Source organism: Tasmannia lanceolata, unplaced genomic scaffold (assembly GCF_043159265.1).
Source record: "Tasmannia lanceolata isolate RefF3 unplaced genomic scaffold, GAP_Taslan_0.1 ptg000020l, whole genome shotgun sequence".
NCBI classification, from domain to species: Eukaryota; Viridiplantae; Streptophyta; class Magnoliopsida; order Canellales; family Winteraceae; genus Tasmannia; species Tasmannia lanceolata.
In genome coordinates, this window is record NW_027518697.1 from 25274412 (window position 1) to 25298120 (window position 23709).

The window sequence follows — 23709 nt, forward strand, 5'->3', positions numbered from 1 at the left end:
GGAGTGATTAGAAGAGATAATGGAAGAGAAAGAGATAATGGAAGATAAATTTCTTTTTTTTTTTTTTTCTCCTGGTGTGGATGGGAAGGGAGATATATATAGGGAGAGAAAGAGAGAGAGAGAGATATGTTGGTGGAGAGCTCATCATGTTGTCCCTCTTAGTGGAGAATCCATCATTATTGTTCTTAGTGGAGGGCCCATCATGTTTCTTAGTGGAGAGTCCATCATTATTGCTCTTAGTGGAGGGCCCATCATGTTTCTTAGTGGAGAGTCCATCATTATTGCTCTTAGTGGAGGGCCCATCATGTTTCTTAGTGGAGAGTCCATCATTATTGCTCTTAGTGGAGGGCCCATCATGTTTCTTAGTGGAGAGTCCATCATTATTGCTCTTAGTGGAGGGCCCATCATGTTTCTTAGTGGAGAGTCCATCATTATTGCTCTTAGTGGAGGGCCCATCATGTTTCTTAGTGGAGAGCTACCATCATTGCTCTTCATAAGAGGCCTCACAAGAGGCCCCACTGAGGCCCCACAACGCGGGCCCCACAATGTGGGCCCTCGGTTGATTCGATTTTAAACAAATGTTCAATGCGGGCCCACCAAACGAGTCCAAATTTAATCAAAATGCATCATGCGGCCCCACCAAATGGGTCCAACTTTCTCGATCCAAATTTAATCGAAGCACCCAATGCGGGCCCACCAAACGGGTCCCAATTCTCTCTGGTTTAGATTTTTCTGAATAATCCTTCTCAACATTTAGCGGGAAAATACGAAACACGAGGGAAACGACCAAAAATATTTAGAAAGGTAACAAACGGATGCGGGAAAGAAAGACATTGGAAAATCGACGGAAAACAAACCCTAATTTCTTTATCGATTAAGGTAGAGCAAAATGGGGTGTCTACACCTTCTGGAAACCCAGTTCGCTAAAACTCGGGTACTTATATCTGGAAACCGAGTTCGCTAAAACTCGGGTACTTATTATCTGGAAACCCATTTCGCTGAAACTCGGGTACTTATTATTTGGAAACCCAGTTCACTAAAACTAGGGTACTCGCTGCTTGGTTCGCCACGGCTCGTCTCCGCAAAGACCGGGAGCTCACTCCTGGTCCGGAACCAGCCCGGACAGTAGAAACCAAAGCCGCTTGGAAACCCAGTTCGCTAAAACTTGGGTACTTATTATCTGGAAACCCAGTTCGCTAAAACTTGGGTACTTATTATTTATCTGGAAACCCAGTTGGCTAAAACTTGGGTACTTATTATTTATCTGGAACCTAGTTCTCTAAACCTGGGTATCTGACGCTTGGAAACCCAGTTTACCAAAACTTGGAAACTTGCAAGTTAATTCATCTCAAATGTCTGCCCACAGCAAGAAATCAAACAGTATTATTATTCAGAGGCAGACAAATGGAGAGCAAGTAGACATCAAAATATGATTTCTATTCATGAAGAAGTTGGGTCTCTAAGGACCATTACAAAAGGTGAGGCCTCGAAAGGCTGTACAAAAGTTGGGTCTCTAAGGACCATTACAGAAAGAATCAGATGAGATGGCTCAGAAAGAAAAAAGAAGAGAGCTCAAGAGACCCCGTGGCTGCCGCCCCGAGGTAAGTCCGTCTCCGGGACTACTACGGCAGCAGTGGTTAACGGCTCCTCGTCGTCAAGCGCCGGTGGATCAGGGATATTCAGGCCGGTCAGAGTCACGACTGGATTGGACGCTTTGACCTGCTCAAGACAGTCAAAGAATCCAATCTTGTAGGCCACACTGGACAAACTAAAGAGTTCGTTCTCCTTTTTTTGTATGGCCTCCGCGACGGCTTCCGCCACGGCCGCTATCTGTCTCTCCTTGGCTCTCTCCCTCTGGGCGTTGAGGGCTTCAGCTGCCTTCTGCTTCTGATGGGCCAGCTCCTCTCTAAGCAGCTTCTTCTCCGCCTCTACCCGCTCGATGTTCGTTTGAAGCTCCTCCGCCTCCTTCGCCAGCTTTCCATTCTCCGCCTCTGACTTCGTGATCGCCTCAGAGAACTTCTTACTCTTCCCCTGAAGATCATTGAAGTACACTCCAATCTACAGACGCAGACAAGCAAGTGTTAACACAGGAAAGCGAAGCAAAAGACGGACAGAAAATGAGCATACTCGTTGGCCATCTTACCTGATAAAGTGAAGAGAATACGACCTCTTCGGCCGTAGCTGGCGGTTCGTGGAGAACCTTCTGTTTATCTTTGCTGAGGATACACTTGCTCAGGATCTCAGCAGCTACTCGGCTCTCGCCAAGGCCAGTATTGTTTTTTTGAACGGCCCAATTGGGCTTAAAAACATTGTCTCCCGCCCTCATTGGGGGAGGACGGGCTCCAGTTCCTGCGGGTGTCCCACCAGACTTTGTAGAACCGGCTCCTTGGCCGAAGGCACCAACCAGTTTCACCGAGGTTCTGCCTTTGGGAGGCGGGGGAGGCGCAGTGTCTTGGGTAGGAGCCGGACTCGCCATCTCGGCTGCTTTTCTTTTCTGGCTCTGCTGGGCCACTTGCTGAGCCCCCTGTTGAGCCCTTGGAAAAGCCCCTTGCCTTATTCTCTCGACCGTTGATTGTTGCCGCATCTCTGCAAGTGAACATGAATAGGACAGTCAGAAGCGAAAAGAAAACAAACAGGGAGTTTAAAGCAAGTCTAGCCACATACGTGCCGGGGTCGCAGTACTAAGACCCAGCCCGACCAAAACCGGTTCCCCTGAGAATTCTCCACAATGAATGAGGCCCCCTCGTTCCACCTCCTCACGCATTAGGGCGAATGTCTTCATATCTTCGTCCTCTAGAAGCGGCTTATGACTTAGTGCCACTGTGTCAGGGACATCCCATGTTAGAGGAACCGGCCAGGGCTCGCTGGACTCCCTGTCCTCAACGTAGAAGAACCTATTCTTCCACAAGTGTATGGAAGAAGGAATGCCAGTGATTATTTTCAACTCTGGGCGCTGGTTAATGTAAATCCAGCCCCCCTCCTTGTGCCTCTTTAAGTCGGCACAAGCGCGGAATAACGGCACAGATAAGTTCCTCTCTAGCCGGCCCTGGACAAGATAGACGAAGCCCGTTAGCAACCTCCACGAGTTCGGGGCAACCTGAGCCGGGGTTAGTCCGTAATATTGAAGCACCGCGGCGAAGAACGGGTGCAAGGGGAACCTGAGTCCAGCCCTCAACGACTGATCGTAGATGCAGACGTCGGAGCTTTCGTTGCAGGCCCTATCTCCCTTTGTCGCCTCCCTCAGCCCAAACCTGGGGGGAACGCAGTATCTGTCTCTAATGTCCCTCATCATGGACTCATCAAGATAGTTCTCCTCGACAAGAGCCCGTATGTTGTATTTCGGATTGGCTTTCATCCGGGCCCTAGCTATGACCTCAACGGCCTGGCCAGGAAGAAACGTTGTGGACGCCTCCGCGGCGTCACTACCAACACTCCCTCCTGCTTGGAGATAACTATCCGTTGGGAGTGGAGTCGTGTTGAGATCAAGAATCACCTCCTCCTTATTCACCTCGCTATCGCTATCTACGATTTCTACTCTAACATTGAGACTTGCCATTACTAGACTAGACTCTAAGCTACTGGAAGAGGACTCTGAACCGGACTCCGAACCGGACTCAGAACTAGAACTACTATGGACATGAAGCAGAAAAAAGAAAGGCTGAGAAGAATACCGGGCAGAGTAGGAAGCTCCCAATCCACAAATGCTCAGAGCCACGCACTACGCAAGCCGAACTGGCAGAGAGGAGAGGAGGAGGCGAGAAAAAAGTAAGAAGTGAAAAATGAAGGGTAAAAAACCTCCTTTTATAAGCTTTGCTGAGGCAGTTCGCCTTTAATACAAGGCACGCACTTCGAAAGCCACTGTATAAAGGCCGCATGTTTTTCATTAATGAAGAACACGCACTTCGAGGCGAAGGCATAAGCGAATACGCGCGTATCTCCAAGAAGCTAAGGGCATCCGTTACGTGCTCGTGCATCAGTCCGGCCCAAGCCGGACTCGTACCTCAGTCCGGCCCAAGCCGGACTGGATATGACGCGTTTCGCTAAACGACAAAAGTTAGTCCGGCCCAAGCCGGGCTGGATATGACGCGTTCGCTAAACGACAAAAGTCAGTCCGGCCCAAGCCGGACTGGATATGAAGCGTTCCGCAAAACGACAAAAGTCAGTCCGGCCCAAGTCAGACTGGATATGGCGCGTCCGCTAAACGACAAAAGTCAGTGAGTCCGGCCCAAGCCGGATTGGATATGACGCGTTTTGGAAAACGACAAAAGTCAGTCCGGCCCAAGCCGGACTGGATATGGCGCGTCCGCTAAACGACAAAAGTCAGTCCGGCCCAAGCTGGACTGGATATGACGCGTTCCGCAAAACGACAAAAGTCAGTCCGGCCCAAGCCGGACTGGATATGGCGCGTCTGCTAAACGACAAAAGTCAGTCCGGCCCAAGCCGGACTGGATATGACGCGTTTCGCTAAACGACAAAAGTCAGTCCGGCCCAACCGGACTCATTTCCAGGCCGGACTGACAAATTTCCGGACTCATTTCCAGCAAGTTTTCGGACTCATTTCCGGACTCATTTCCAGCAAATTTCCGGACTCATTTCCAGCAAGTTTCCGGACTCATTTCCAGCAAGTTTCCGGACTCATTTCCGGACTCATTTCCAGCAAATTTCCGGACTCATTTCTGAACTCGTCTCCAGCAAATTTCCGAACAGATTCCGCCCATTCAGGAATGTAATTCACCACACTTCCCCAAGTCACTACAATGGAGAACTGGGGGGCAACTGATGGGGTGTAAAAACAGCAGCCTATAGCAGGCTGCCACCTGTCCTTGGGTGGGCAACCCCACGTGTCCTGGAGTAGGTGGACTCCAACCTGTAGCAGGCCGCCACCTGTCCTGGAGTAGGTGAACTCAAGCCTATCACAGGCCACCACCTGTCCTGGAGTAGGTGAACTCAAGCCTATCACAGGCGGCCACCACCTGTCCTGGAGTAGGTGAACTCCAGCCTCTAGCAGGCCGCCACCTGTCCTGGAGTAGGTGGACTCCAGCCTATAGCAGGCTGCCACCTGTCCTTGGGTGGGCAACCCCACGTCATCAACTTTCCCTCTATAAAAGGAGGTTCAAAGCTCAAACCAAGGGTAATGAACAACCTCTCCAAAACTCTTAAATTAGCTCTGCACTCCTGCTCATATACTGACTTTGAGTGTCGAAGGGCCTGTCCGGAGTAACACCCGGGTTGGTCTTCTCACCTCGTTTGCTTCTGTGCAGAACACAGTTCCTTCATTTCAGTCTAGCTGAACTCAGCTCCCTCACTTCGATTCCTCAGGACTCAGCTCCTCGGGTCATCCAACTCAGCTCTTACATCACTGCCGTACCTGTTACCGATTTTCGGTCTAACAGGAAGGAAAAATATTTCTAAAATTACCTTCTTTATTCACTCACAAAAAAGATAATTGAACCAACCCTATTTAATTTTAATTTAGAGGGACCTTCAATTTATGATGGTAAAGCTCTAAAGTAACCATAATCATATCATTTTCCTCTAAAATCATGCCCCCCCTGAAACAATATGTTTTTCTTGCAATCCAAACATGGCTTTGGTTAGGAATTTTCCTCATTTCTCGAATCATTCATTTGGAGACATAGATAGTCTATGGGCCTGTAGAATGAAGCTCATTCCTGGATTCCCTCCTCATCCACTCTTTGAGTAAGCATGGAGAGCGTGAATTTGGATTCCGCTTAATCCAATTTTCCCACTTATCCATAATTTTTGAGGGTGATATCTGCAGTGAGACTCACTTCTATTTATAGGGCTGAGCGGGATTAAGTGGTGAGCAGGATTTGGGAGTGAATTTAACCTTCAAATTGTTATCCGTGTAACAAATGTGCCCTATGATTTTTTATTTTTTTTTGGAAAGTAATGTGCCTTCTATGTTTATGCTCTTTTTTGTACATCATTTGGATTATAGAAGTGAAGACTTTGTGGGTGAGACCTTTTATAGATTTACAGTTCTACACAGCTATCCTGGTGTTTGAAACATGAAAGATCTCCTTCTCGAAGTTGTTGTGGCACTCAAGGTTTTAAATTTGGGTTTTGGTTTCAGTTTTAGTTGCCACAGAAGCGGAAACATTTCGGTTTTGGTTAGAAATTTTTGTGGAAATCTTGGAAAATCTTGGAAACATGTGAATGCAAATGAAAGAATTTAAAGATGAAACTTCAGGAAATGCTAGAACAAGTACAACTACACATAAAAACTATTTCATAAGCAAGAAACTATGCATAATGGTTTTAAAACATCGAACCCTTAATGACATGCACTGTCGCGCATGTTTGGCACACACCAAATTTCACATGTAATTCATATAAATATTTATACAAAATACATGCACCACATTTCACATGTAATTCATATAAACATTTATTCAAAATACATGCACCACATTTCACATGTAATTCATATAAATCTAATTATATGATACATATACCATGACTACACTTACTACTTTGGTTTATGCATTTTGGTCATTTCAGTTTCGGTGGAGATGGAAACGGAAACATTTTGATCATTTTGTGTCGGTTTCAGTAGAAATTTAAAACCATGGTGGCACCTTGCCGAAACATCCACATGAATAAACTAGATTTTGTTGGATAACGAGCAATCGCTTGTGGTTACAGACTAAAACTAGCAACACGTTATGAATAACTTCCATATTCTCCTCCCTAGTGTGCTTCAAAAGGAATATGCGAAAACGGTATTTAAACTTTATTTTAGAAGTTTAAAACTATTGGTTGATGGGTATCTATGGGCTGAACAATTTGAACTTGAGCGTAGATCCATGGGTGGATCTTTTGATGCATATCCGGACACTTTAATTGCCCTTGATGCGACAAAAAGGGAGGAAGATCGAAAATAGCTTGTAATATGAGAGGATGTTTTAAAACTTGTTGGAACACACCAACTATTAGATACGGAGGGAGGAGGGGGCCTCAATTTATGGTCTTTCGCGTTTGCCTCCTTTATTATTTCTCTTAGAAAAATGATTATGGTTGCGACTGTCCCGTCCTGAGTTTTGGTTAAAACTCACTTTGGCTTCTAAGGCATGGTCCAATAATCTATAGGATCTGTCGCCTAGATAGGTTTCTAATGCTAGGGTTAGATTGCTCATTTTTTTAGATTTTTCCTTGGACTTTCTTGAGCTCTCATCATCTTCACATTGGCTTTGTGTCTTTGCTTCCAAGACGACTGGTCTTCCATCTTCTATTATTCACTTCTTTATCTTCTAAGTCTTAAGCTTTTCATCTTCATGACTCATTTTACTTGACTTCGGCCCCATGATCTCCAAGAAAGCTTTAATGCCATGATCTATGATCCTTGACTTAGCTTTGATGATGTGATCTTCAATCCTTGCATAGAGCTTAAGCACAAACTCATTAGTAGACAATGAATCACTTGTGTTTGGAATCATCAAAGCAAAATAGAAGATTGCCAAGGGTTGAACCATTGTGCTTACTGATAGCCTTAACCAAAATAGTTGAGAAGGCATGGGATGGAAGTTTGAGGGAGAGTACATAAAGGAAGCATTATTTGTGCCTCCACGGATGTATCATTTCATCATTTATTACGAAAGGCAAATGAGTTTGAAAATGTATTAGTTTAGGAATCTGTAAGTCAAGATTGCTTGGTAGTGTTAAATTCCCTTTGTAGTATGCTTCAATTTTTCTAATGTCGTTTTTACTTTTGTTTTGATTGTATTATGACAATCTCACTCATCCTCATAAGCTTCAGTTCTTTGAGTACTTTTTATTGTTGTTAAAAAATGCAATTTTGAAACAAGTGGTGATAGGAAAATGCGTTAAGGATGATTTTTAGTCAAACGAATTATTTTAAAAAAGCAATTTTAGTCGAACGGATTTAAAAAAAAAAGAAACTTCTGTAAAAGCAATATGTGGGTTGCTCATTTAGAATGTGAGTCAATGTGGTTGAAGAATTGCCAAAGAGATGGGTTTTTGGTTGGCAAGCCAATGAAGAAGCTCTAATGAGAACCTGACAACTGCTTGTGTTGCTAGGAGTCTATGATTCCATGAGAGAGCTAAGCAAATCAATGTAGCTTGTCATTTTTACTCGGTGTTAGGTTTATAGATCAGTCTGCAGATATAGTTAGGATGACGCTTGGTTGTAGTCAATTTGGTTGTTGTCAATTTGGTATTCTTTGTTTCAAGGTGGCATGGATGATATCTTTGATCCATGTAAAGGGGGAGTGTTAAGAGAAATTTTAGTTCAAATAGTCTTATATTGGTTTTATATATGTTTTTCATGTGTAGTTAGGACTTTGGATTGGGCCCATTATAGTTACGGCATGCTTGTAATTTTTTGTTTGAGCATAAATATAAAGAAGCCTTATGGGAGTTGGTTTAGACTTCACGTTCCACGAATTCTGTATTTCCTTTATCCCTCTTTTCATTATTTCCCCTTTTCTCTCTTCTTCTCTTCCTCAATCTCCATGAATTGAATAGTCTTCTCCAAGTAGTTTCTTCTTTCCTTTTACTTCTATGAAACTAATACTTTTTTTCCTCATCATTTGATCATTTTAAAGATTCTCTTTCATAATACTTATTTTTAGAGGCCACATTCTGATAGGCTGATTTTCATATTTGAGGATTGCAGTTCTCTTCTTTGTGGACACTTATATGGAAGATATTGCATAGAGAAATGGATTCGACAATGTAAAAGAAACATTGGAAAGGTATCTGTTTTCTTGTCTTAATATCATCACTTGGTTGATTATTTCTTCTTTTTCAAGGGAAAGGTATCTGCTACTATTTCTTCCTTGTTTACTTTTCTATTTGTCTTTTGCAGTGCCCACAATGCAATGAGAAATGTAACTTGAAGGATATTATAGATATTTATGCACCACAAGTAGCTGTGGTAGACGATGATCTGCATAAGGTTACTTTTTAGTTTCACTCAATGATTTTACAAATTCATGATTTTCATTTTGATTGAATGAGCTTGGCTTGCTTGCAGGAAGTTATTTCTCTTCGGAATGAAAATGAATTTCTTAAGATGGAGGTATGGTATTTAGTAGCAAGGAACATTGTTTTCTTTTTCTTTTTTAAACTGGTTGGTTGCTAAGTATGAGTTAGCCATCTTGCCGTTTTTCTTGTTCTGTCACTGTATTCATATCCTCACCCCCAAGATTTGACATTTGAATTTCAGGTGAACTTCATTTCAGTCACCATGGACAAAAACTTTTTTCTTGCTGATTCTATGGATTTTATTTCATTATCATTTGATTTCTAGTATTTGTTCTTTACCTTGCTGATGTTGTATGATGTATCATTCAAAAAAAAAAAAAAAAAAAATCTTTCTGATGTTGCAAGATGCTGCAATGCCATTTTTGCTGACAATCCTTCCACCCATGTGATTCTCGCGTCCCTCTGCCAAAAAACAATGGGCGAGTCAAGCAGTGGCTCCACTGAGTGGCAAGCTGGCGGAGAAGTGTGCCAAACACACTAACGGTACAGTACTTGCGGGCTTTGTGAAATCAGAGAGAAATTAAACTCATTCCATTACAGGACTCTAGGGGTAGGCGGTAAAACATTCTGTTTTTCCTTCTGAGCACGGGCCGACTCGGAGACCTGAGACATTGGCTTAGCAACGAATGAAGGGAAGCTCGAAGAGCTTTCTCCTCCTGCGCCTTATGTAGTGGTTGGCCTTCTAAAGCTGGCTAAGCTTCGCTTCCCCCACTTACTGAACTTAACTTAGTAGTCAACATTCTATAAGCAACTTACTGAACTTCACTTAGTAGTCAACATTCTATCAGCGACTTGTCGAGTTTCGATATTAGAATTCTCATCTTTTTCATGTTCTCCTCATAGGCAAAGGAGTTCTGAGATTTAAAATTTAAGGCTTTTAAGAAATCATTTGCATGTCCCATTAAAGGTTACAGAAATGTTGATCGATTATCAGGTTGCCGATACTGTCAGTCAATTTAGTAGCTTAATAACATAATTTTCTTCTTACTGAACAAGGAAAAGGTGATTTTCTGAGATGCAAACTGTTTTGAGCAGGACTGTGATATTTGGTTTTGGATAAGAATTGTTGGTTTTCATAATTGCTTCTCAGTTGTCCTAGTTCTTTGAGAAAACTTTACACATGGTGTACAAGAATCCTCCTATGCATATTTGTGGGTTTGCTTTATGTAACTGTCGCATTTGGCCTCAAGATAGTCTTTGATTGATTAATAATTGCTTCATGGTTCTTGCTGGATTTCATTCATGTAAATGGTTCTTTAAATGATTGATACGGTGTGGTATCTAATTCCTTGCTGCATTCATTTTAAATGAAATAAATTTGCAGAAGTGAACCACATTAGCTAAATGTACTTTGATAGTTGCAGCTTTGTGTTGGGTCTTGAGCTTTGACCATTGTTCTGCGTGGATTGCCATTTACCATTTCTTATCTTTGAGGAAGCAAGCAAAGAAACTTCTATTTGATTAGTGCATGTCCAGTTTTTGTTACTTCTTTTTAGTAGCTAGACCAGTTTTCTAATTCGGTCCAAATTGAGTTTGCAGAATGCTTCATTGCTCAAGGAAGTACGCCTGCACAAGGTACATAGAATTTCTCTTTTTATGTTTCTAGATCAATTTCTTTTACTTGCTAAATTCTGTCGACATTTGCCTTTATTTTTTATTTTGAGGAATTATATAATGCTTGGCCCGAGCACGACTCTGTTTTTCTTGTGTCAGCAACCACACAGGCGGAATAATTCATTTGGTTGTCTGGAACAATCATTTTGTGGGCCCCACCTTGTACGGGCCATGTGCGAAGACTCTGCCCATTAGATGATTCTTGCCATGTGATCCATGGACTTACTCCCGTTGAATGTGTTTTAATGGCTATATTTCTTGAGTTTCAATTTTCAGACCATGATCAAACAGTTAGCTTCTTTTTATGGGAGATTTTTTTACAGCGTAGCCCATGCACAGTGGTTCCCACCTAATGTATACTTTGGATCACTGCATTGTTGGGGCCCTCTTTATATGGTTGCTGCCCTAAACAAAATGCCATTTTACACAGGCCAGACATTGCTTAATACTATTTTATGTAGGGTCACCAAGGTTTTAAATTTCGGTCCTATCCGAAACCAAAATTTTAACGGAAATCTAATAAATTTCGGCCGAAATTCGGTAACAGGGGCTCTAAATGTCGTTTTTTGGGCCGAAATTTCGAGTGAAATTGGTCAAAATTTCGCAAATTTCGCAAATTTCGGCAATTTTGGTTTTGGTCCTCACCAAAATCCGAAATTTCGGTCTGAAATTTCGGATTTCGGCCGAAATTTAAAACCTTGCTCATAACATGTTTATGGTTCATGGTAATTATGTACATGAATATTTCAGGTCCTGGAAGGTGATACTGATAATGATAGAGAAGTCTAGTTGCCTCTCATGTCTTTGTCAGTAACCACTTTTATTTTTTCTCTTTTTGATGCTAATGTAAGATATATTGGCTACACATGGGGTTCTTTTGCTCTCTTTGTACTATGGATTCTATTGTTGATTTATTGTTTTATGGGATTTGCTAGGGACCATTGCACAAGGCATTTCGCGGATGGGCTGTTGCATGTGAAAGCAGCACATCAGGTGAATTAAATGAATGAGGCAAAATCTGAGCCTGTATGGCTGCTCTCACATGCAACAGCCCATCTGTTAGATGCCTTCTGCTATGGTCCCTAGCAAATCCCTAGTTTTATTGTTTCTATTTTTAAGGAATAAATTAAGAATCTCTACTTGATTGTTAGTCTTCAATATTTAAATGGTTCACTTGAGAATTTTGTTCTTTATGGCTTGCAGAAACGTTTAATGGATGGAGAACTTTCTGAAAAACAGGTGGCAATTCATTTGACCTCGATATTTTATTTTACAGTTCTTGTTCAATGTTTATTTTTTAGATTTGGCTTTAACTTTTGGCTTTGTAGAAGGCAGGATGCTTTGAACATGTGTCATTAGCAGGGAGGCGCAGGATGCCATCTGAATTTGCTGATGACAGAAGGGGTTCTGTAGAATCATATTTCTTGGGTAGTCTTTCTTTCAATGAAAAAACCTGCCATTCATGCTTTGTTTTTATCTTATTCACTTATTTTTGCCTTTTTCTTTGTGCATAGTTGAGGTCTTCCCTATAATCGCATGGTTTTTTTTTTCATAGTTGAGCCAGGTTTCTCCTATGTCACAAATAATTCTCGAGAATCTCTCGGCAAGGGAAAATCTCAGGATATATTAATCTTATTTATTTTTTTGGCTTTACATCGGGGAAGTAAGAGCCATGGAGGAAAGGTTGGGTTGTGACAGATTGAGTAGACATATGATTGCTTATGCAAATTTTATAGCGGAACATGAATTACAAGATCTACCATTGTCTGGGGCTCAATATAAATGGGCGAGGAACTCTTCTAGAAGTAGACTTGACAGGTTCTTGGTGTGTCCAAGATGGATGGAGTGAACCCCTGACATCCAGCAGAAAGCTTTGGGCCATTTGATTTCCGATCATTATCCTATCCTCTTGGATCCGCGCTTTGAGTCCTAGGACCACTCCCTTTAGATTTAACATTTCTTGGCTGGAGCACCCAAAGATGCAGGAAAAGCTCAAACAATGGTGGGAGAATGCTAGAGTGGGGTCCAACGGATGTGGTTATCGGATCCAAACTGAGGCTATTGAAACAAAAACTGAAAAAATGGAAGATTGAAAGGCAGAGAAGATTTAGAAAGGAGGGCATGGTTAATCTCAAGGCTGAAAGAGATTGAGGGGGAGTTGGGTGAAGGGGTACAAAATCCTTTGAAGGTAGAAGAAGCAGGGAAGTTGAAAGAAGAACACAAAAAAATCTTGCTTCAAGAGGAGATTTCTTGGAGGCAAAAATCAATAGTTTGTTGGCTTAAGAAGGGAGATAAAAATACAGCTTTCTTTCATGGGATAACAAGTTCCAGAAGAAGAAGAAATAGAATAAAGTCTATAAGGGTGATGGAGAGCTCAATTCTGAAAAAGATGTCATCATAAAAGAGATCGTTAATTTCTAGAAGCGGTTGTACACGTCGGAGGAGATCCTTCTTCCTCTTCCCGACGGGGTAGACTTCAAAACTTTGGGGGATTTAGAGAGGAGAAACATGGAGAAGCCATTTTCTAAGGAGTAGGTAGAGAGGGGACTATTCTCCTTGGAAAGGGATAAAGCCCCTGGAACAGATGGTTTCTGCTTGGCCTTCTTTCAAAGTTGCAGTGAATATGTGAAAGGTGATTTGATGAGATTCTTCAAGGATTTCTATGAAGGAATGGAGTTGGACCGTGGTACTGGGGCAACTTTCGTTGATCTAATCCCCAAAGTTAAAAGGAGCATCTTCTTTGACAAAATTCTGCCCTATAAGCCTAGTTAGATGTTTGTATAAAGTTCTGGCGAAGGTGCTTGCAAAAAGGTTAAAGAAGGTTCTCCCATGTATCATCTCGGAGAGTCAAAGTGCTTTTTTGAGTGATAGACAGATCGCTGATTGTTTGTTGGTGGCGAATGAAGTAGTGGATTACTATTATAAAGAGGGTCAAAGTGGGATAGTTTGCAAACTGGATATGGAAAAGCTTATGACAGGGTGGAATGGAAGTGCCTAGATTATCTGTTGGGAAGAATGGGTTTTGGTACTAAATGGAGGAAATAGATAGGGATATGTGTATCCTCGGCTTGGTTTTCAGTACTGATCAATGGTGTACCAAAAGGTTTCTTTAAGTCCTCACGTGGGCTAAGACAAGGAGACCCTTTATCCCCCTTCCTGTTTGTCATTGTGGCAGAAACTCTCATTAGGTTGATTGATAAAGGCACAAGGTGTGGTTTGGTGGAAGGTTTCAAGATGGGTGATAATGTGATTGAAGTATCTCAATTAAAGTTTGCGGATGATACACTTCTCTTTAGCTCCCCTATTGTGCTTAAAGTGATGAATTTGAAAGATGTATTACGATGTTATGAAGCAATAATGGGTCAACATTCCAATTTCTCTAAATCAAGAGTGTTTGGCATTAATATGGAGAAGGAAACACTTCTTGGACTAGCGGGTATCTTAGGGTGCGAGATTGACAGTTCCTCCCCACTTATCTTGGCCTACCTTTTGGGGTAGGTAAAGCTAATAAGCCCTTCTAGAATCACATAGTTGAGAGAGTGGAGAAAAGACTTGATACATGGAAACGAAACCTAGTAACTAAGGGAGGTAGACTTACTCATTAAAGCAGTGCTGGCAAATATCCCTATTTATCCGTTGTCGGTTTTCAAATCTCTTGTTTCTGTGGCAAAGAGAATCAATCAAATTCAGAGACGGTTCTTTGGGGGGGGGGGGGGGGGGGGGGATCTGGGGATAAGAATGGGATACTACTAGTTAAATGGAAAAGAGTATGCAAACCTATGAAGAGTGGATGCTTAGGGATAAGAAGAATCAAGGAAATGAACTTGGCTCTCCTAGGTAAATGGCTGTGGAGGTTTGGGTAGGAGGGGAATAACCTTTAGGTGAAAGTCATTGTGGCCAAGTATGGTGTGGCCCCTGGTCATTGGGTGACGAAGGACAGATTTATACGTCCAGGTAGGACAATCTGGAGGGACATATTAGATTTAAAGAGCCTGTTCGAGACTGGCATTAGATTCAACGTCTATGAGGGGAACATGATTCGGTTTTGGCATGACTTGTGGTGTGCGAATCAACCCCTCAAAGATATTTCCACAGTTGTTCGTTATGGCAGAAAACAAAGATGGAGTTGTGAAGGATTTCATGGAGAAGAATGGAGCCATCATGGTTTGGAATCCGCTTTTCAGGACAAATCTATTTGATCGGGAGATAACATCTGTGGCTAGATTGCTGGAAGTTCTGGAAGAAGGATATGTTAAGCAAGATGAGGGAGGATAAAGAGGGTTTGGATCTAGAACTCATCAGGCGAATTCACGATAAAATCTTTTTATCTTCAACTAATTGTATGCCATGCGTCTGCAAAAATCGTTAAAGTATGGACAATCCAAGCCTCTCCAAGAGTTGGCATTTTTGGGTTGTCGGCTTGTCTTGGGAGGATCCAGACTGTGGACTTCTTGAGAAAGAGGAAGATGATAATTGTAGATCATTGTCCTTTATGCATTGAGGCAGGAGAAACTGCCAATCATCTTTTGCTCCATTGTAGCGCGGCGAAGGTGGTTTGGGGCAAGCTACTCAGCCGGTTTGGTATCCACTGGGTTTTTCCTGAAACAATCATGGAACTTTTTGCAAGGTTGGTCATTGGTCCCATGCAAGAAAAAAGGAAAAATCTTGTGGGAAGTCTCATTTCTAGCAACAATATGGGTGTTATGGAAGGAAAGAAATGCAAGATTATTTAAGGGTTATGCGTGAAGCCCTGAATACCTGTTCGTTAAAGTGATAGCCCTTAGCATATCGTGGGTGAAATCTCTTCCTTTGCTTTTGTTTCAGTTCGAAATTGAAGCAGACAGCTTTGCAAAAATGGGAACCCCCGCCTATAGGCTATCTAAAGCTGGATTTCGATGGCTCTAGTTTGGGCAACCCAGGGCCTGGAATAGGGGGTGTGCTTAGAAACGACCCAGGGGATGTTATTTGGGCATTTGGGGGGCCTATTGGAGTAGCGGATGCCTTGGAAGCTCAGGTCCGTGCCGCTCACCATGGAATCAAACTATTGGCATCGAATGGTCTGGATAACGTGGTGGTTGAAGGGGACTCCTCAAATGTCATCAAATGGCTCAGAGGTCCCCAGAAGAATCCTTGGAGATTTGATAGATACTTTGATGAGATATCAGATTGCTCTAGATATTTGACTATATCCTTCAAACTTGTTCGGCGTTCTGCTAATGAGGTGGCAGATAGGTTGGCAAAAGAAGCTTTGCACCTTTTCGACTCTCTTCCCCTGATGTCTTTTTTTATCTTTTCTTCTATTTTGTATTTCTCTTTGCTTGTATCTTGACCATCTCGGTCTTCTTTTTTCAATAAAATTTGGCTACTATTAAAAAAAATTAAAATAAAATAAAATATGGGAAAACTGTTCGTGAGCTTGAGCTCATATAAGCTTATATGAGCTTGAGTGCCCAAACCCAAACACATGGGTCCCACATTTTTTGTGGTGATCCAAACCATTCATTTGCACGGCCCCATCATAGATAGGGTGTGTACCAAAAATCAAGTCCATTCGATCATCCTAACCCCTCAAAAAATGGAGGCAAAAAATGGGCAGATTTGTCGACAAACAGTGTCTGTCCATTTTCCCCTCCACTTTTGGATGGGTTAGGATGATCCTATGGACCTGGTTTTTGGTACACTCCCTATCTATGTAAAGTCCTTCCAAATGAATGCTTTGGATCACCCCAAAAAATGTGGGACCCATGTTTTTGAGGCACTCTTGCTCATATAAGCTATATGAGCTCAAGCTCACAAAAAGTTTTCCCATAAAATATATAAATTAAGAAAAATATAAAATAATTTTTTTGTAAAAATATCATGATATTATCGCGGTAAATGAAAAAATCGCTATATGTTTTAAATTCTCGGGCTTATTACGGGATTTTGTCGTTTTATCAAAATATTGTGATAAAATCACTATATTTTGAAAATGTCGGAGATATTTGTGACTTAGGGTTTCTCGAGTTCAAGTTATGCTTGGTCACGAGAAGTCATTGTAATAGTGTAGCATGCATTTTCTATTATTGGTCTCGATTGGGAGTTCTTGGAACTAGCGATTGGTCATGAACTGTTTGAATGTGTTTGCAGATGACAGCTTTGGCTCACAAAATTCTGGACGAAGAGGATCCTCACGTTGCAGCTTTGTTTTGAAGGTGTGGCTTTGATATATATATATATATATATATATATATATATATATATATATATATATATATTTTTTTTTTTTTGACAATATGCACATTTTTCTTTAGCGCCTGTTTGTTTGGCGGGAAAGCAATGGAAAGTTGTGGAAAGGAAAACATTTTCCACGTTTTCACCACTTTCCATTGTTTTGTTGCGTAAGGAAAGGCTTTCCGAGGTGGAAAGACCTTTCAATTTGGAAAGGAAAACACCTTTTTTTTGTCAGTTTTCCATCTTAAAACCTTGGATGCAACTTTTCTTTCTGTCTGGAAAAAAGTGTAGGGTAAGATTTGGACCTATGGGGTCCATTGGGGTTTGACAGTTAGTGATAACTTGTAATAGATGTGGGATCCATTGATCATTAGCCATTGGGCCCTCCATCTTAAGCCCCACTAGGAGGTCATTGATTAATGTGTGGGGTCTATTATTTTTTGACCGTTTGGTCCTTCATGTAGCCTTCCCTAGTATATAACTTATTACTATGTATGAGCCCCATTGGCTTTTTTTCGTTGTGCCCTAGTTACCTCTTATTGATTAATATACATGTGGGTCCATTACTTTTTTGTTACTATGCCCTCTATGTGAGACCCACTAGTATATAATTCATTACTATGAATAGGCCCCTTTGCCATTGGACCCTTAATCTTAGCCCTGCTAGTTGTTTAGTGATTTGTATACATGTTGAGTCCATTAATTTTTTGGCCATTAGACCCTCTATGTAATCCCCATTAGTATATACTTAAATACCATTTAGGGGTTCGATCCCAGCTTACCTATCCCCAAAAAAAAAAATTAATTACCATACATGTAGGGCCCATTAGTTTTTACTTGTTGGGGCCTCCATCTTAGCCCAGCTAGTAGATCATTGATTCACATACATGTGGGGCCATTATTTTTGGTCATTAAGCCTCTATGTGTACACCCCACTATTATACAAGTAAAGCCTCATTGGCTTTTAGGCATGGCCTTCTGTGTGAGCCCCACTAGTAGATCGCTGATTAATAAAAGATGTGGGTTCCAATGTTCTTTTTGCCATTAGGCTCTCTATGTACGCCCCACCGATATACAAGGTTTTAAATTTCATTTTCGTTTTCGGTCATCAATGAAACAGAAATATTTTAGTTTTGGTACGAAATTTTGGCCGAAATCTTGTAAAATCATGGAAACATTTTGGCACGAAATCATGACCAAAATCCAAGTAAGATTCTTCGCCGATGGTTTTTCTTTTTCTTTTTTGTTGCATTTTTATAAATATCTTAAAGGAATCTTCTTGTTCTTCTCTTTTCTGCTAGTGGAGTCGATTTTATCAGGTTTCTGTCATTTCTACGGAAACTTTGCGTTTTTTTATATGAAATGTATGTTTCGCATAGTTCGATTGAAACATTAACGGAAGGGAGGATTTAAACCATGAAGAAAGGAATGATGTGGAACTAGAAGGATCCCAACAACAGTAGGGATTTTGAAGAGAAAAGGATTGATGGATTGAGAAAAGAAATGGATTTAGGGATTTAGAACAAAAAAAAAGAAGAACAAGAAATGAAGTTATGGATGGAGAAAAGAAGGGAAAGAATATACAAGAGGGGGTCTTTTTCTTTGTTTTGTTTTGGAAAATGTATGGATTTAAAAATGGTAGTTACAAAAGGGGTTAGGGTTTAGGGATTTAGGGTTTGGAATTAAGGAATTGGGAAGGAGGTTTCTTCCTCAAATGGGATGTTAGTGAGCAACTATCGACCAAAAGGGATTTGGCGTTTTTGGGTTGTAAATCTAAGAAGAATGGGAGTATAGGGCGTACGACAAAGGGGGAATGGTGAATAAGGGTTTACGACAAAGATTTGGAGAGGGAAGGAGGGTTTACGTGGGGAGTGGAGAGGTCCACGGCAAGAGGTGGCATGAATGGGTTTGCCTAATACATGGGCCACATGAGAGAGAGAGAGAGAGAGAGAGAGAGAGAGAGAGAGAGAGAGAGAGAGATTGAGATCTGAGAGAGATTTGAGGGAGAGATGATTTACGGAAACCCAACGCAAATGCGTAAAACCAGCAAAAGCGTAAATGCACAAAAAAACCGTATGGGAGAGAGGGGGTCGTGCGAGAAGTGAGGAAAAAAACAGGGAGATGGATAAGGTTAGGGTTGTTGGTGATGGAGATGGAGCTAGGGTTTGGGGACTCTCTTCTTCTTTCCCTTAGGATCGTAGCCCTGATACCATGTTGAGAAGTGAATAAGGTAGAGAAGAAGAGAAAGAGTGAGGGAGAAGATGAGGGATTCTCCACTAAGGAGTCCACCCATGAATATGATGTATATATAGGCCCAAAGTAGGGAAACATGGTACAAAGACTACAATACCTTGCAGCATACATGTAATGACCAAAGTACCCTTCAACACTCTTCAACAAGAAGGAAACTCAAAAGCTGATAAGTTGGCAAATTTTTTCGTACAATATGATGATGTTATGACTTCGGCTGGGATTCTGGAGTTACATCTCATGTTTTGTTACGGAAGGTAGGGTAGTTCACTCTGTGTGCTTCATTTCAAAAAATCAAATTTGAGAACCTTTGCGATTTTTTATCAAATGTGAGAACCTTAACATAATTTCTCCTCCCCAAGACGCACCATGACCCGATGTTGAACTCTTGATTTCTTGTAAGTTCATGCCACATGAACTTCCTTTTCAACCCCTCATATAGGCAGCCAAGGTCATTAACAAGAAGGAAACCTCAACTTTAAATTCTACCAGTGTCTAAAATTTTTCTTATTAGTTGCACATGTACTACCACACTTTAAACTTTCATTCCATGGTAGCAACTTCCAAAAGGATAGCAGCTCGGACATCCATCCAAATATAACCCATGATGCCATATCATAGTACTTTTTGGATGGGACTTCTGAGCTCTGCCGTCTATGTCCATTCAGGTAGTTAGTTAACGGTATGTTTATTCAAGGTGGAAAGGAATACTCATCTTTCATTAGATTCTCGAACAAGTTGGCAATACAAGTATCTTTGCTCCAGCTTGAGGAGAGATAGAAATGTAGAAGACATCAATTTTTATTACACTACTATATTGTAGGGCATTCTTGTTATTTTGAATGTCACTTATGAATGCCATATCTGTGTTTTCTTGTAATCAATTTTCAATGAATGATTAACTGTAGAGAAAATTTCTATTTTACCTGTCAATTTCAATAATTTCATTTTCAAGTGATCCTTTAGTTGACGTTCTTGTTCTATGCCAAGCTAAGCAGTGGTAATTCTAAAGATCCCCCGGGGAAAAATAGAGATGTCTCCTACGTTACCCGTAATATGTGGAAGTATCGACGTAATTTCATAGAGTCATTCGGTCTGAATGCTAATTGTTTCTACTATGTTTGCGCTATGCATGCTTATGATGTGGTTTGTATTTTGAGTTGTTTGCTTGTTTTCGCCATGATTACTAATGCTGGTCCTTGTCATGGTTTTAAATGTTGGCCTAAATACCAAAATTTCTGTTGGGACCGACACCGAAACCACCTAAATCCGAAATTTCAGGAAAATAATGTAATTTTTTAATTTTTTTTTCAATATTTCGGTAATTTTGGCCGAAATTTCCGCACAATAATGTAATTTGTTTTTTTTATTTACTGAATTTCGGCCGAAATTTCGGTTTCGGCTATGTCCGAAACCGAAATTTTAAACCTTGGTTCGTGTTCATTACCTTCACCTAACAGTTTTATTGTTTACAGGATGAGCTTGAGGTAGATGGTGCTCGGATTTTTGATATGGATTCTTCCAGTCAAATTATGATCATGTCCCGGAGACTACCAGGAATGGATGGCGCACATGTGCTCACCAAAGTAAAGTTACTTGTTTATATACGTTTAGATAAGTTCCTTGCATTGATTAGTATAAATGAGATTAATTTCCCACTCTAATTTAATCATTGTTAATCTCGTTCTGCAGATTAGCCTGCGATTTCCATATGTAAATGAGAATATATCCCTTCCATCTAGTTATAGAGCTGTTCGTGACATACGCATTTCCCATAATCCTGGAAGACTAGCACTTTTTGCTTCAATGGGGAAGAAATTGTCAATTTTCAGGTGCACTACTGTTCTTGAAAGTGGTTTTTTCCCCATCATGATTAGTATTATTGTAACCCTTTTTACTGTATATATTTGATTGTGAATTTTCCATCTTTTTCAGCACGGAAAACAACAATATTGTTCTGACATATGACCTACCGGTAAAAAATTTCTTTTTCATTTTCTGTGAAATTCATGTCTGCTGCTTAAGGAAGTTCAGATTTAGTCTTTTGGATTGGATTGCATGCCTTCTCATCATTCTTTTATTTAAATAAACTTTCATTAACTTTAGGGGAGTGATAAATGGACCCCCATATATCTTAAATCGACCACCTATGTGTCTTTCTCTCTCCTCTCTCTAACCCAGAAAAGATAGAAAGAGACATAGGGGGTCGATTTAAGATATTTGGGGGTCGGTTTATCGCTGCCCTAACTTTAATGTGAAATCATGTACGCAGGAAGGGGCTAAAACTTCATAAACCCGTCATTTGTGTTAATAATTATATTTTCTAGTTGCTTTTTGATAATTAATATGACATGCTTTAAGTTGATGCTAATATGCTTGAGCTGACAGATTTCGTTCCTTTTTTTTCAAACAAGTAATTCCTTAAAACAAGAAGCAAAGGCTAACAAAGCCATACAGAGACCCAAAAGCAAAACAATAAAAAGAAGAAAACAAAAAAGGAAAACAAAATTTTACACCTCCGGTATCTCGCCCCATACAAGTTTTAACTTCATTATCACAAGGACACTAAACTTGTCAAAATAACCAATGAAATGCCCACAGGTGGCATGCCTCTCCTTTCAATTATTCAATGGTGATCGATTTTCCCTCCAACATTATTATAGAGCATCCAATCTCCCTTATGCACGAATCCGAACCAAGTTGCGTTCACTTCAGTATCAATTGTTTGATCGTCACAACAATAACCTGCATTGGCAAAGATTACTCTCCCATTAAGGTCTGAAATGTTCCTCCTGTATCTGACCACTCTGATGGGGGCAGAGGGATCACGCAATAGTTTACTCGTACCATGTAATAGTTTACTCGTACCATGTAAATGTTTCCATCTCTCTCTCTCTCTCTCTCTCTCTCTTCATTTTTTCTTCTTTATGATTGAACCCTAGATTGTAACATAGTATCTTAACATACAGATCAGGTTCAATGTTCTACTTTTTTCTTCATTTCCTTTCAGACAAACGTGCGAATTAACAAAAACTTCCGTATGTGCTGCTCTCAAAGTAGGATTTTCTGTTAATAGTGTCTGTGGTGGTTCATACGAACCACAAGATATATCTGATGTACTTTCTAGCTATTTTAAGCCCTCTTTAATGTTACAGATTTAAAGGGTGAGCATTATTTCTGTATTATGCGTAGAAGGCGACTCCATCAACACTATCAATTACCTTAAAGAGGAATCCATTCTTCCACGGAGGTTTAGAAAGTACTTTAGGTATATGAAATATATTTTGATGCAGTACGAGTGATCACTTTCATATCCACCACGAAGGAAATTAGTGTGCTGATTTGCTAGCAAATTGATAGTGTGGCATGAGGTGTCCATTTTGTAATAAGTTTTTCTTTCTTTTCTTGATGGTGTTTTCCATCTAGCTTCATTGTATATTGTTGTTCCCTTTTAATAAATTTACTTGTTCAGTATATATAGGGAAATGATATATTCGCTCCTTTTTCTTCCAAAGGCCACACCTTGTATATACATTTATGTATATGTATATATGTGTGTGTATAAAGAAGTTAGAGGTTGAAAGCCAGTATATATGGGGTCCCCTTACATCAGAATGGATTACAATGAGACTGGGGACCCTCTAGGGTCGCGTCTAGTACTAGCTTTCAGTATTTTATTGTGTTTATTGATGACTTCTCACGCATGACCTGGTTATATTTACTGAAGAGTAGATCTGACGTGTTCTTTGCTTTTCGCACATTTCATCCTGAAATTAAGAATCAATATAATTGCAATATTAAATGTCTTCATACTGACAATGCTAGAGAATACTTTTCTGATACTAACGACTTTCAATCCAATCTCTCCCAACATGGGATTCTACATCAGTCTTCGTGTGCGTACACCTCTCAACAGAATGGTGTTGCTGAGAGGAAACTTCGTTATTTGCTTGAAGTAGGTTGCACTCTTCTTTTTCAGATGAGTGTTCCTAAGGCATACTGGAGTGATGCCCTTCTCAAGGCGTGTTTCTTAGCAAATCGCCTTCCTTCCTCCGTCTTAGAGGATGCTTCATCTTTTGAGATTTTATCTCCTGTTAAGGAACAGTTTCCTTTGACACCTCGTGTATTTGGATGCGTTTGATTTGTTCTTCACCTTGGACCTGGCCGTGACAAACTCGATCCCCGGTCTGAGCGTTGCGTCTTTCTGGGGTATTTTCGTACGCAGAAAGGCTATTGTTGCTATAGCCCTCGTCTGCGTCGCTGATTTGTCTCATCCAATATTACGTTCTTTGAGTCTGAGGCATTCTTCCAACATGGCGCGGCATCTTTCACCCCTTCTCTCGAGTTCGAGGTCTCGCAGCCAGCTTTTGCAGATTCTACTTCTTCTGCCACGTTGGAGAAGCCAAGGAAGGGATTGATGTTCAAAAGAGATGGCCATATGAAAGTTGAAGGCTTCTCTGATGCAGATTGCGCTGGATCCCCAGCAGATAGACGGTCCACCACTGGGTATTGTATATTTGTAGGTGGCAATCTTGTTTCATGGAAGAGTAAGAAGCAGGATGTTATAGCTAAGTCCAGTGCAGAGGCTGAATACAGGGCAAT

At 40.9% G+C, this 23709-nt stretch overlaps 1 protein-coding gene across 4 annotated transcripts in view; it reads left to right on the forward strand.

The window, feature by feature from the left end:
- The window catches only part of LOC143854547 (uncharacterized), a 41770-nt gene that overhangs the window by 15155 nt on the left and 2906 nt on the right, over positions 1-23709 (forward strand). For 2 of the 4 annotated variants that reach the window (XM_077364571.1, XM_077364573.1), the window contains exons 2-11: positions 8660-8738; positions 8852-8941; positions 9020-9064; positions 10570-10605; positions 11848-11883; positions 11973-12072; positions 16774-16838; positions 20583-20693; positions 20800-20939; positions 21043-21082. In XM_077364571.1, the coding sequence (XP_077220686.1) occupies positions 8660-8738; positions 8852-8941; positions 9020-9064; positions 10570-10605; positions 11848-11883; positions 11973-12072; positions 16774-16838; positions 20583-20693; positions 20800-20939; positions 21043-21082 (742 nt within the window). Of the gene's footprint in view, positions 1-8659; positions 8739-8851; positions 8942-9019; positions 9065-10569; positions 10606-11847; positions 11884-11972; positions 12073-16773; positions 16839-20582; positions 20694-20799; positions 20940-21042; positions 21083-22262; positions 22376-23709 lie in introns of all 4 variants that reach the window. The other 2 variants (XR_013237542.1, XM_077364572.1) reach the window with 2 other exon arrangements.